Source organism: Centrocercus urophasianus, unplaced genomic scaffold (assembly GCF_019232065.1).
Source record: "Centrocercus urophasianus isolate 14NV4802_14NV808 unplaced genomic scaffold, USGS_Curo_1.0 seq_13, whole genome shotgun sequence".
Taxonomy (NCBI): Eukaryota; Metazoa; Chordata; class Aves; order Galliformes; family Phasianidae; genus Centrocercus; species Centrocercus urophasianus.
The window spans coordinates 27,482,619-27,496,492 of NW_024884475.1; the positions used below are offsets into that span (position 1 = coordinate 27,482,619).

Sequence of the window (13,874 nt, forward strand, 5' to 3'; positions counted from 1 at the left end):
TGTTATTCTCCCCCGCTGCCTCCTGCTCCCCTTAGCTTTGGTCCTGTTACTCGGACTGTTTAGCAGATGTTCAAAACTAGCACAATTGCAACAGCTTCTCTATAAATGAGGTAAGAGGCAATTCCATGTAATAAGCATGGAATGCAACAACACAAACTGCCTCGAATTATAATTGTGGATAACGTGTCTGCGTGTTCGCAGTCAGTCAAAATTATGCGTGGAAAATAGGGTCTATGACAAAAAAGTGATGTAGGCATTTTTTGTGTGGAAAATCTGCTGTTACAATTTAGTAATGGGTAAGGGAAGCAATCTTCAGTGTTTTATAACAGACTGAAAAAGCTTGCCTTTGTGGCTAAAGCTGGTATACTATTGGCAGAGAATCAAATTGTACAGTAAAGTTTTCTGCACTGCTTATAATTTAATTAACTTGAATATTAACAAATGTGCATCTGTTAAACTCTGAGTTTTTCAAACTTTAACTTTGTTTTTCCATTCAACACATGCCAAAGTATGTTTGTATTAACAGAAGAGTTTTTAATATATATATATATATGCATATATGTATATATAGGGATGATAATTTCAATTCTTAAAGGAATTTGTGACTTACTAGGAATTAGAGCTTACTAGAACATTATGTTCTTGCAAACTTGTAATGGTGCTTAGAGGTAAGAGGCTTTATTAAATATCAGAAAGGCATGGAAATATAAGATTTATGTGTGGGAGATGTAGAAAGGTTGAGACCTTTGGATTTTTTAATTGAAATGCTTTAAAAGTCTGTGTTCAGCACTGAATGTGTTTCAGAACTGAAAGCAACGTTGTGGTGTGTGCAATATTCTATTCAATAAAGAATTCTTCCTTAAGATACTGTTTGGAACTGTAAGAACAAAGTGTGATCGACACAAATACTGTATGTTGCATACTTAAAGGATTTCAGAATTTGTTATGTTCAAGTCCTTATTGCCTTTAGGAGATGAGTAAGCTTTAGGAAAGTATCTGTGTAATGGAGATCTAATTCTCTTGTATTAACAAGCACATTTTTTTCAACTGGATTAGTGTCATGAAATGATCTTTTGATGTTTTTTTTTAATTATTATTCCTTGCAGAAACTGGTAGTGATCTTTCTATGTTTGAAGCTTTGCGGGACACAATTTATTCTGAAGTCGCAACTCTTATTTCTCAGAATGAGTCTCGGCCCCACTTTCTTATTGAACTTTTCCATGAGCTACAGCTGTTAAACACAGATTACCTAAGACAGAGGGCCCTATATGCTTTACAGGTATGCACAAACTTTAGAGTCTTGTGTATCAATTGAAGAAATCGTTGATGTTCTTTTTACAGTACAGTTATTTTTTTCAGGATATAGTGACCAGACATTTATCTGAGAACAATGAGAAGGGGAAATGCATAAAATCTTTAAATACTGCAACATGGATAGCATCAAACTCTGAACTCACTCCCAGTGAAAGTCTTGCTTCTACAGATGATGTAAGCTTTCATTTCAGAAGCTAGTTCATTGTCAGCTTTTCCTGTTTTCAATTTATGTACCAAAATATTCATAGTGATGACCGTAATTGTCTAAAATTCGTAAAAGCTTTTTGTGTGGTAGAATTCTTTACACTAAAAATCACTGATGTGTAAGGGAGGAACGTAACATGGAAAACAATATGGACAGTATAAATTGGAAATTGATTTTCAAAAATAGCCAATATCTGTGAATAAGGTCAGTTACAAGGTTCCCAATGAATTTATTTATTTATTCATATTTAAAAAACTAACAAGACCTCCACCTAGTTTCCTATTTGCTTACACAGTTAAAGTATTTGAAAAAAATATGCTAGAATTGCCTGTTTTCAGGATATGACAACCTGGTGACAAGCCCTTAATATCACAGCATGTGGCTAAAAAAAGTTGCTGGCTCATTCTCACATCTGTGAGAGTATGGTGCATCCCTGCTTTGTACTCAGCTGATGAATGTTTTTTAGGAAACGTTTGACAAGAACTTCCCTACAGAAGCATGTCAGGACTGTGAACAAAATGATGCGGACAATGGGAGTACTATGTCTACATCTTCACATTTTGAACCCTTTGCCACTGATGACCTTGGTAAGAATTGTGTGATTTACATCACAAGTATTATTCCTTCACCTGCTCTCCAGAAATGACTACATTCATCTACTCGAGTAGTTACTTTTATGATCTAATATGTAACCACAGGTTTTAATACAGCACTTTGAGCAATTAGACACGTGATGAAAGTTTGTGTAAAAGAACATAATAGCAACTGCAGTTGTGTAAATTTCGAAACCTACAGCATTACATTTTTATTGTTGTATTCTTGTCTATCCTTTGAAAACTTTTTATTTAGATTAAAAGATGTTTTTATTCTAAATATAGGCAACACAGTGATTCACTTAGATCAAGCTTTGGCTAGGATGAGGGAATATGAGCGTATGAAAATTGAAGCTGAAAGTACCCTTGGCTCTGAGGGCTGCTCTAGTAATTTTCAGGGTGCTACTGCTGCTAAATTAGAAGGTATGCACATATATACATATTTTACTTAGTTTTAGAGAATAAGTATTCTAAATATCAAGAGTAATTTATTTGGCTGAATTGTTTTCTTCTTCCTTCATATTGAAAACAAAGTTTTGTAGGTTCTTAATGTACTTGAGTAAATATGATTTACTCTAAAAGGAAAATATATATCTTTGAAATTGATATTTCTTTAATAGTAATGTTAAATGACTTAGATGCGTACACTTTTTCTTTTTTTTTTTTTTAAATGAGGTCCCAGCACGAGTGAATGTCTTTCTGTGCCACAGTCAAGTGATGTTTCTGCTGTCCCATGTCCTCGCATAGATACTCAGCAGCTTGACCGGCAGATTAAAGCAATTATGAAAGAGGTCATTCCTTTTCTGAAGGTAAGAACTGTTTGCAGTAGTGTGTACTAGAAAAATAGGAAGAGGAGCTGCACACTTGCATAGAATACTGTTTACACTGAATTAGTAGAAAATGTCATAGCCTTTCCATGTTTTAAGACAATAAAAGTAGCTTTTAAATGTTAATGTTTTGTCTAGTGTGTTCTAAAGCAGGCATCTTTGCTTCCATTTTCTACCCATGTGGATATATTTCAGTTTTTGAAAGGCAGGACCAAAACACTGGATTTATGTTTGAACAAGTTTATAAATAAATAAAAGTTGTTACTACTTGGATATATGGTTACCATCAAATATCTTTCAAATTTCCACTTCTGCATAAAATTGATAACTCATATCTTAGCAACAGCTGCCAATGTATACTGAGTTACAGACATTTCTGACAAGGAAATAAGGATTAAATATTCCAGTGAAGGAAATGGTAAGGCTTCTCGATTGCACAGGGCTGGTGGACTTTTGTCTCGTGAACAGAGATTTTTGTTTGTAGCTGACCCAATTGAATAGAAATATTTGGAAATGTGTTTCTGAAATACTTGCTCAGGTGAACTGATAATTTTAACTCAGCCTATTGCACACGATGTGACTTGAGATACTTTTGAAAAACAGCTAAGTTGTTGATTTTCATCTTTTTGGTGTTCAAAATATCTCGGTATTTGAGATGATTAACTTCTTAAAGAGTTAACAAAGCTCGTTCTGTAATACTTTTTTAGGAACACATGGATGAAGTATGTTCTTCTCAATTACTGACATCAGTAAGACGTATGGTCTTGACTCTTACACAACAGAATGATGAAAGTAAAGAATTTGTCAAGTTCTTTCATAAGCAACTTGGCAGTATTCTTCAGGTTAGTAGTTTTCAGTTGGCATTAATGGTACCAAATTGTTTAAACAAGATTACAAACTATTATATACTAAACTGATTTTCAGAGTTACTAACAGTATGACAAGTAGTTAGTGTTTGAAGTGTGAAAGCTTGTTTCAGAAACTGAAGATTCATTTCTTTTCGCAGGATTCCTTGGCAAAATTTGCAGGTAGAAAATTAAAAGATTGTGGGGAAGATCTTCTTGTGGAGATTTCTGAAGTATTATTTAATGAATTAGCCTTTTTTAAACTCATGCAAGACTTGGACAGTAACAGTATTTCTGTAAAGCAGAGGTGTAAACGCAAAATAGAAACTGCCGAAGAGATGCAGTCTTATGCTAAAGAGGTTTGTCTTCTTTCTTTTTCTTAAATGTCTGTTTCCCAAAGTTTGTATATGAGGAGTGGTAGTTATTTGCTTTTACAAATCACTTCTGTGTAGTCATAGTATTGATTGTGTAGAAACATGAACTGTTTTCCACTTTAAGGGAGATTTCCTGTATTACAGTTACTGTCTGCCACATGTGTGTAGACTTTGATTGAAGGGAAATTGTGTATGTGCTCATCCAGCCATGGAATAGTATTAACATCTGTCACCAAGTAGTCAAATTAAGTATTTTAGCATATGAATGTACCAATTCATCATCTCTCCATCTCTTCCTACGGCTTCCCTTGGAGTAGTTTTCATACCATCTGTTCTAGCTAGCAGTTTTTAGGAACTCATTTTGAGTTATGTGAACTGTTTACAAAGGAAGCACTAAAACAGATCGTGTTAGTGTAGCATTTAATTAAATCAGTATCTCACTGTTTCTTATTTCATAGTATGGTTATGACTCACGTGTCCTTTAAGCCTTCTTTAGAAACACAAAAATCTCTCAAGTCAACAGTAGATAATGTGAATCTGTCATGAACTATGAAGTCCAAGTAGTTTAAAGCATAGCATCAGCTAAACTTAAGTATACCTCAAGTTAGACATACTAGTACTGTACCTACCTGGAGACCTTCTTTACCTTCTTTAAGGAAGTCTATAGAGATGCTCTGAATCGAGAGGGATTTGGGTATGATTTCCTACGTTATGTGGATTGTTTCTTTGTTAGATGAAGGATTGGTTTGCCCCGTGCCATAAGAATGCACGGAGGCAACTTAGATCTGGCATTTATTTTATTCTCCTGAATTGGAATTATGGTCAGTGCTTGTGTTGCTGTTGTAAGTTTAGATTCAGTGGAGCCAGAGATGAGCCAGAACTGGCAGTCCTGGCTGTTCTGTACAGATCCACGTAAATACCTCTGTACAGTTTTTCAGAGTTTTCAGATCCAGGATCCTGACTGAGGCACATCTGGTTTTGCTCTATTCTGTGGCTGTCTTGAATCCTGCAAAGTAACTGGTTTTAGATTCAATGCTTAAAAACATAGCTGGCTGTCTTGATCAGAGCTGGCGTAATTAAGCTATGGAATTAAATATGATTTAACCACAGACTGCAGAAACAGCCTGTGTAAACATTCTTTTTCTATTATTTTTTATTTTTTAAAAAGGCCAAGCATGCTTATAATGTTTTGTGACTCTTAAATTGAGAAGATGTCTGTGTAAACATCTCATAATATGGAATTCCTTGTTGCTTTCCACTGTTTTGACATAGCAGTTCTTGGTAAGACTGGCATTTCTGGCAGCCTTCCAGGAAGCCTTAGTTTGGTTCAATATTTTTCTAAGTTACTTCAGTCTAGAATTGAAGACAGTTTGTATTTCTTCTAGGCAGAAAAAGGTCTCCAGGTGGATGTTTGTTCATTTACTGAAGATATCGATGAGGACAAAGTATGTTTATGCTTCTAAACTGTATTTTATTCCTCAGATAATTTCACAGTTCACTTAGTGTTTTCTATCATACAAATCCAGTAGCTGTAAGCAATCAATTTCTTAGTGTTTATGAATTTATAAAGCATCTTGGTTTTTATTTTCTTTATGATATTTTCAGTGGTTTAATTCAATGAAGTAAATGAACTTCCTTTGTTTAATTGAGTTGCCAGTATGGAAAACGACTACAAAAAAAAAAAAAAATCTGCCTTCACCAGTTACTCTGTTGTATGCCTTAGTAAACATAACTTGTATATTGTCTCCTTAGTTATTGCCAGTGTAAAGACTGATTTATTTCTCATAAAATATTATCTTCTTATCTTTCAACAAGTGCATTGAGATCAATAAAGACAGATAACCATCCTTAATCCTGCTAATTGAACTTTTGTGTAGAATGACTTTTACTTTAAAAGTGATAGTTTGAAGGTCTAAAAAGAGCAAAGTTAATATTGAATGCTATGCAACTGGAGTGATTTGTGTTCTTTCTTATTAGCTTTAGGCTAGGAGCTTTCTTTATTAGTATTCTTTTTTCTATATTATAAAACAGCTATGAAAGTTTTCTTTTAGGATTTGGTCTGGGGCTGTTCCCCCTATTCTCAACTCAAAGCATTGAGAATTTAGTTTTCCTTTGTTCTTTAAGTAGCAAGGACAGTGAGCTGAGATGGTTCTTAACTATTTGTAGCAACAAGCATTTTCTTTTTTTAATCTTGCAAGTAATTTTTTCACCTCAAGGAGGAAGGAGTTGTTGTGCCTTACGGCACAGAGTGGTTGAGGTACTGAGTGGCCTGTATGTTCTCCAAGTTAACAAATGTTAGGAGCTGAAATATTTCCTTTTTTTCTTTGTTTCAAAAATCACTTAAAGTCATTGTGTATGGGGACAGGGGTTGTATTTCAAATTTGTATCCAACCAAGGATAAGATATAGGTGATGTATGAAGTAGTGTTGAAAGCTTTCCTGTATGGGCTGCAGAATCATAGAAACACCCAACATCATCCAGTCTAACCATCCACCTATCACCAATATTTCCCACTAAACCATGTCCCTCAGTACAACATCTAAGCATTTCTTGAACACCTCTGGAGTTGGTGACTCCACCATCTCCCTGGGCAGCCTGTTCCAGTGCCTGACCACTCTTTCAGAGAAGTTTTTTCCTAACATCCAACTTGAATCTCTCCTGGCACAACTCGAGGCCATTCCCTCTAGTCCTATTGCTAGTTACATGGGAGAAGAGGCTGACCCCCACCTCACCACAGCCTCGCTTCAGGTAGTTGTAGAGAGCAAATAAGGTCTTCCCTAAGCCTCCTCTTCTCCAAACTGAATATAAGTGCATATACAGACTTGTATGGGCATAGAGTAAGTGCTTTCTTCTAGAAAGCTTAGAGCTTCTGTGATACTACTTTGTAAGTAAAATTGGAAATCTGTGTATCATTGTTTTTGCTTGCTTCTGTGTAAAAGATTCCTGTAAGATTTGGAGCAAAACTCCAAGCTTTACTTGAGATTTGTACAAAATTTTCTCACTCAAGATATTTAAAAAATCATTCAGCAGTGGAACTGCTGAGTAGCTGTCAAATAAATGAAAATGAGTAGTTAGGAATATTCCTAATGTCTACTAGAGACCCTTTAGTAGCGGAGGAAAATCAGTAGAAGGTAACAATGCCAGTGTTTCTTTCTTCCTCTTTTTAACGACTGAAAGAAAAATGCTTAAGACTAGTTAATTGATATGAGCCTTTTCTGATAATTCAGTTGCATCCCTTCTGGTGTGTCTGAAGTGTGTGGTCTGTCACAGTACGATCTGATGCTGTTTCTGAAGTGGCTCTGCGATACTTGTTTCATGGCTATCTGTCCTTAAACAGTAGCTTTTAGTCACCAGATTTTTTTTATTTTATTTTTGAGGGGAAAAAGAGGTTGCTCTTTAGGGCAGGAACCATAACTTAATCTTTAGATAAACAAACATGAAATTGCACAGTGTTCCTTGTTTTCCTAGGACAAGGATGAGACTGAAATTGTCAAACCAGTACAGGGCTTAGAAACGTATGATGGTAATGAAGTTCCTGAAAGCGTCAAGTCTGATGCTTCTGACCAAGAGGAAGATGAAGAAAGTGAGAGTGGCCCAGTGGCAATAAGTAAGTGTTTTCTATGGCTCATTATTCAGTGCTTTCACCACAGCTTTAACCAACTAATTTTACAACAGAATTTTTGTTAAGCACTTCTTAGTAACAGCTTCTGTCACAAATTTTCTAGACAGATCTCTTCCAGTAGAAATTCTCCAGAACTGTATTTACTAATACCTTGTTAAGAGTTAGATGTTTCAACGAGAGGAGCTTCTGCTCTTTGTAATTAGTAGATCTGAGAACAACAGCTCATGGTTTGGTTTCCCTTATATTTCCATTCTTCACAATAATTTGTTTAATAGCTAACACAGTAGTGAGCGATTTTTTTGGCAACATGGCTTATGCAGATCGTTTGGATCTTTAAAGTATATCATCACTATAATAATATGAAAGAATACTTTGAAATAAGAACTAGTCAGTGTAGTAAATCTCAAAATGGGTTTGGATTTGCAGCCATCTTACTCTGTCAGATGTATCAGTGAGAGTTCTTACTGAGAAAATTGAATGAGTTAGATCAGTACGTAATTACAGTATGAAGATGGTTTAATGCTTATTTACCCTTAGGTTTGTCAAAAGCAGAAACGCAAGCTCTCACTAATTATGGCAGTGGAGAAGATGAGAATGAAGATGAAGAAATAGAATTTGAGGAAGGACCTGTTGATGTGCAGACATCGTTACAAGCGAGCAATGAAACAGCAACTGAAAATGAACAGGTATCGCCAGGGTTGTAAACACAGAAGAAATCTAAGCCAGTGCATAACTTTTCAGAAAAATATCTTCATATAAATCTTTTTTCTTGTTGCACTGATTTCGTTATTGTTTCATATGGACGTATTTCATATGTAAATACTCATAGCATATATTTGCATGTGAATACTGTGAAATATGTGCACGTTTTTAATACTAGTTAAGACAAAAACATAGAACAGGTGTTTCTAGCAAAGGAGAGTGCATTTGGCAATAAACTATGATAATTGATCATTAGAATTCATTCTAAGTCATTTTCACCTTCCCCAATAGACTTCAAGCCAGGAACTGAATAAGTCAAAAGGCAGTGATATTTTGTCATCTGAACAACAATCTGTTAAAGGTAAGACCAGTATGAAGCTAATTGAGAGATTAACACTTCCATATGAATTTGCATACTCTGAGAATTATCTCAGACAGTGTCTGATATATGGAACTAAGAGGAAGATGATGAAACTTGCATGAATTTACTAGGCTTTGTTGGGTTGTTTTTTTTTTTTTTTATGGAACAATGTCATTTAAGTAGATACATCTGTGTTGATACAGACACAGTAAACCTTCTGAAGAGGAAGCCTGAAGTAATCTTAAGTACATAAGTGTGTTATATTTGATGTTTGACGCTAGCCTGAATTTCAGATAATTGTTGCAGCCACTGACACACAATTGTAGTTGAGTAATTTGTCTGTAGTATTTTGATGTTTGGATTTTTCTGGTGCTCGTTTTTTCTACCATTTACTAGCAGTTGAAATAAGTTTATAGTTTGTAAAGATTTATTCTGAGATGTAGCTGATTAAGAACTAAAAAATTATTTTTTTGTCAGGACCATTGCAGCCAGGTTGTGTGGATGTTTCTTCTAACTGTTGTTACTGCTTCCTTTCACTCTGTCTTGCTGTTGAAAATACTAGTATAGTTCACCTTCATTGCTCGTTTGTAACTGTGAATCATGATTTAAGAAAAAATGTAATTTTGCATGCTCAGAATATTTTAGTGTCTCTAAACATTAAAAATAAAACTTTAAATTTAAACTTAACTGTGGCTTTAGGTGAAGAAGATGCAGCTACAATGTTACCTCATTACCTCAATGTGGTGGAGAACACACCACCTTTAGCAGTGAATACTCCAGAATCGTTTATAACAGCCAGTATGAATGCGGAAGAATCAAGCTCATCTTTACCAGAAAATGAAACACAAATGCTAGATGCAGCATGTGTAGTAAACAAGTCCTCTGCTGGAAGTTCAGAAAGCTCCATGGCTGGCAGTCCTGACACAGAGTCGCCTGTGTTGGTGAATGAATATGTGAGTACATTTCAGTTGACGTGCATCTAAAATAACTTTTTTTTTCATATTTCAGTATTATTTGTCGTTTTCAATCTTGTATATTTTAATTCTACAAATTTAATGTATGTGTTTCTGTTTGATCCACTACTTAGTGTTTAAAAATCTTTACTTTGAGTAAAAATAAAACAGTGGCACTAAATGTCACTATTTTTATTAACAGGAAGCTGGTTCTGGAAATATAAGTCAAAAATCTGATGAAGATGACTTTGTGAAGGTTGAAGACTTGCCCCTTAAACTTGCAGTCTATTCAGAGGTATTTTGCTGAGTTTTGTTGGGTTATTATTTAGAAGTGCGTGCCCTAAATATCTTACTTATCAGGACAGCAAAAAGAATTAGGCAGAACTGAGTTTTGTTTTACTTGTTATAAAGGCAGATTTATTGAAGAAAATAGCATCAGAGGCCCAAACCAACAGCTTGTCTGATGAATTATTGGATGGAGGTGGGCAGCAAGATCGAGAATTAGTTGGAGATGCCCAAACTCTGAAAGAACCAGGTAAGGATTATTTTCTAAATCATCTCCACGTGTTGGGAAGACATTCTAAACACCCTTAGAGTTTACATATCTTATTATCGCTGACTAAAGATAGAAATCACGGTGGTGCCGATATTTTTTTATCATTACACATTAGAAATCAATCTATTGGTATGAACAGATTTTGCCTTCGTTGTCCCTTATATACATTCCTGTTAGATTCTTTGACTAAACATCATAAAAGTTAACATTTAAATTGCATAGTGTAACTGAAGTGTTTTAAAACTTATAAATCAACGTTTACATTTCTTGTTATAAGCTTGTTTTAATATTTTACATTTTAATTGCTAGTTTCTAATTCAGTAATGCTCAATATAACTTGTTGGCAGATTGTTCAGTGTTTTTTGTAATACAGAAGTTCAACTGAGTTTACATAATAGCAGAATCTCTCTTTGGGAACAACAAAATGATTTTTGTTATAAGGAATACTGCAAATTAGAAAAACTTGATGTGTATGATGACAGTAAATATTTTCATTGTCGTTTTCATGAAACAACTTCTGCAGCTACAAAAACTTTATGGTAATGTAAGTCAATTTATTTATGGTTTGATAGGATACTGATGTTGTGAAATGTCATGGTATTGTTCCAATTATCAGAGGTGAGATGACTTGTGATTTATGGATACCTGATGTAAGTCTCAGAAAAGAGTAAAATATTTTCCTAGCCAGTTTATTATTATAAAAGTTTCAGTTATGTAGAGCTGGGATAGGAAGTGGGGTGAAGAAAACAATAACAAAAGATTAGAAAACAAAAGTAAGGGTTTGTTATGGGAATGCAGAGATAGTTACCACCACAGTGTCACAATGTTCCATGAGTCTGGTCAGCAGCAGTAGAGGGTTGGGGTGCAGATTATCTCTCTGTTGATTGCAGGCTGAAGGGAAACACAAAAAGGGAAAAACATGCACATATTTTTGTGGAGTGTGTGTCTCTATATATACATATATATTATATACACTGTCCAGTTCTTCTTGGGTTGCCTATAGTGATGGCACATCTGATACAGTTGCAACATCCAGTGCAGGTTATCCATGTCAGAGAAGCCAAGGCCTTCAAGCTAATCCCAATTCCTCAAACAACATTAGCTGATGAAAGCATTTCTCCACTGCAGTTGTAGTGACAGCATAGAATCTTCCAAGATAATGCAAAGAAGCATCTTCCATTTCATACTCTGCCTATCACCATTTTGCTTGTCATGACTGTGCTAGCAGAAGTCCATCGTCTCAGTCTGGTGAATATCAATGCGGAAGCCTGATGTAGGTACAGTCTGGATGAAAACACCGTGCCACAGAAAATCTGTAGCTAGCGACTAAGGCAGTGTTTATCTGTGTAAGTGGGATATATCTGTAGCTTTTCTTTAAGTAGGCCATGATTTAAAGTACTTATGGAGAAGAGGCGAGGATAAATATTTCTTGTAAGTATCCATTATTGATCATATTCTTTATTGAGTTGAAGTGTGGTTAGGGTTCTGTATGATGCTTTGTTAGCTATTAGACAATAATGAGTATATTCTTTATTTTACAGAAACTTTTGGAGCTCAAAGTGCATGAGAATAATCTGAAGATACCTGCATATGTGAACTCTATACAAATGCATATGGAAAATCAGCACTAATTTCACAAATTCTGAAAGTGTATAAAAATGTAAAATAGTTTTTGACACGCTGCCTCTTAGAATAGTAGGCTAACTTCTGCCTGTGGCAGTTTGAACAGCTGGAACTGAATCTTCTTTTATTCAGTTTTGCTGCACTGTTCTTTTTCTGTCTTAATCTTTTTTATTGTGACTTGTTCAGTAATTTTAAAAATTTGTTCAAAATTGTAGTTTTAAATAAAGTTTGGACTTGTCTGTAAATTCGTCTTTTGGAAAAATTTCCTCAGGCTTATAAAATGATATGAGGAGTTCTTGGAAGCTAACTGACCTAAGTGTTGGTGTGTTTATAGTTTGCTGGTCCTGTTCAGAGAAATGCTGTTAGTTTTCCTGTGAGAAGAAACTCTTGTCTCACAGTTTCTCAGTCTTCTACAAGTGTGACATGTAAACGTCTGCATCTCCTCCTTGCCTTATAGCCTAAGTATAGCTGGCCTGTAAAAATTACTCTCGTTCATGGCCTGTGGAATTAATATCTGTCAGCACATTTGTCAGAGGTGAAGTAGATACCCTGTTTTGTTGTTAATTGCAGAAAACATCTATTTTTTTATTTTACTATTTCCAGTTCTTTATTATTTTCTTTTCAGTATGAAACAGGATAAACTTGGCTGAAAATTTTAATATCCTTTCACATGTGGCACTTAAAATTGCTGTAAGTGAATACCTGTAGAATTTTTTCTTTAAGTATTTAACTTTGTGAATGGTTTTGGTTGTAAAAAGGAAGATGTATAGAAAATTACTATTAAAGTTACCGTATATTTAAAAAAAAATTAATAACAAAAAAAGAGTTTAAGTTGGTACCTAATACAGTCATGGCAAAGGCAGAAATAGGGTTATAGAAAAGTAGATTGAAAACTACGTCAGAATAAAAATTTTATTTGCTCTTTCATATTCCTACTTATATCAGAATTCCTAGTAAGAGGAAGTCATAAAGTTGAGCTAGAAATAGTTTATCCAGTGTATCTACTGGCAGTGTAGTGATCCAGTTCGCCATTTGTTAGGACAAGACTGTTTTCAAGGCAATCAAGAACATAATGATTACCTTAAGTTCAGAATTTGCTTCCTTTTTGGTTAGTATTTAGTATGGCTATACTGTATGGAAGACATTTTAGTAGTAGTGAAGGTTCAATATACACAAAGTAGAATGAAGTTTGAATAAAATGAGTGTGATTCTACTGTGGTTTCCCTTTTTATTATTTTTTGATTCTGAGCCTCAGCTTTTATGAATGGATTTTTAAGTGGCAGATCAGAGATAAGAGGTGATTGTAAAAGCAAAATTATACATGTTAAAAGGTTTAAAGACAATTCAGTTACCATGCAGGCTTTAAAGTCACTGTGATGCTGCATGTAGAGGACAAGGAAAGTACAGTCACATAGCAAGCTAGTGAAAATGAAACAAAATGAAAGCTTTTAATCACTAAACGAACACCAGAATCCGGTAAACCTAAAAAAGGACATCATCTTATTTTGGCAAAATATTGTTTACACATTAAATGTTAAGCTCAGGAAACATGAGCACAAACCATTCCAAGGTGAGCATTCAATAATGCTGTATATGAATAATGCATTTTGATGGATTTGCCCTGTTCTGGTGATGAAATTTTGAGCAAAACCTGTGACTGGATTCTGTGAAGATTGTCAACACTTACTGAGACGAAGGGGTAGTACAGGTGGGCCACTGGCTTTGCTTTGATGAGGGATCAAATTGCAATTGAGAAAGTGTGCATCCATTGTGACTTTGGAAAATGAGGCAATGCTTGGCAGCATTAGATAAAATTGCAATTACAATTGATGTTGAAGCAGAAAATTATCCTGCAGGAAGGGTGGTCAACTATAATAGATGTCAAAACTAAGGAGGGAT

At 34.8% G+C, this 13,874-nt stretch overlaps 1 protein-coding gene across 9 annotated transcripts in view; it reads left to right on the plus strand.

The window, feature by feature from the left end:
- PCM1 (pericentriolar material 1) overlaps positions 1-13,188 on the plus strand; it is a 39,183-nt gene extending 25,995 nt beyond the window's left edge. For 6 of the 9 annotated variants that reach the window (XM_042811398.1, XM_042811390.1, XM_042811391.1 and 3 more), the window contains 15 exons: positions 1,107-1,279; positions 1,360-1,488; positions 1,986-2,106; positions 2,398-2,535; positions 2,788-2,921; positions 3,647-3,781; positions 3,946-4,143; positions 5,544-5,603; positions 7,627-7,765; positions 8,318-8,466; positions 8,774-8,843; positions 9,543-9,796; positions 9,999-10,091; positions 10,208-10,331; positions 11,894-13,188. In XM_042811398.1, the coding sequence (XP_042667332.1) occupies positions 1,107-1,279; positions 1,360-1,488; positions 1,986-2,106; positions 2,398-2,535; positions 2,788-2,921; positions 3,647-3,781; positions 3,946-4,143; positions 5,544-5,603; positions 7,627-7,765; positions 8,318-8,466; positions 8,774-8,843; positions 9,543-9,796; positions 9,999-10,091; positions 10,208-10,331; positions 11,894-11,919 (1,943 nt within the window). In that variant the 3' untranslated portion in view covers positions 11,920-13,188. The remainder of the gene's footprint in view (positions 1-1,106; positions 1,280-1,359; positions 1,489-1,985; positions 2,107-2,397; positions 2,536-2,787; positions 2,922-3,646; positions 3,782-3,945; positions 4,144-5,543; positions 5,604-7,626; positions 7,766-8,317; positions 8,467-8,773; positions 8,844-9,542; positions 9,797-9,998; positions 10,092-10,207; positions 10,332-11,893) is intronic. The other 3 variants (XM_042811394.1, XM_042811397.1, XM_042811395.1) reach the window with 2 other exon arrangements.
- The last annotated feature ends 686 nt before the right edge of the window (positions 13,189-13,874 follow it).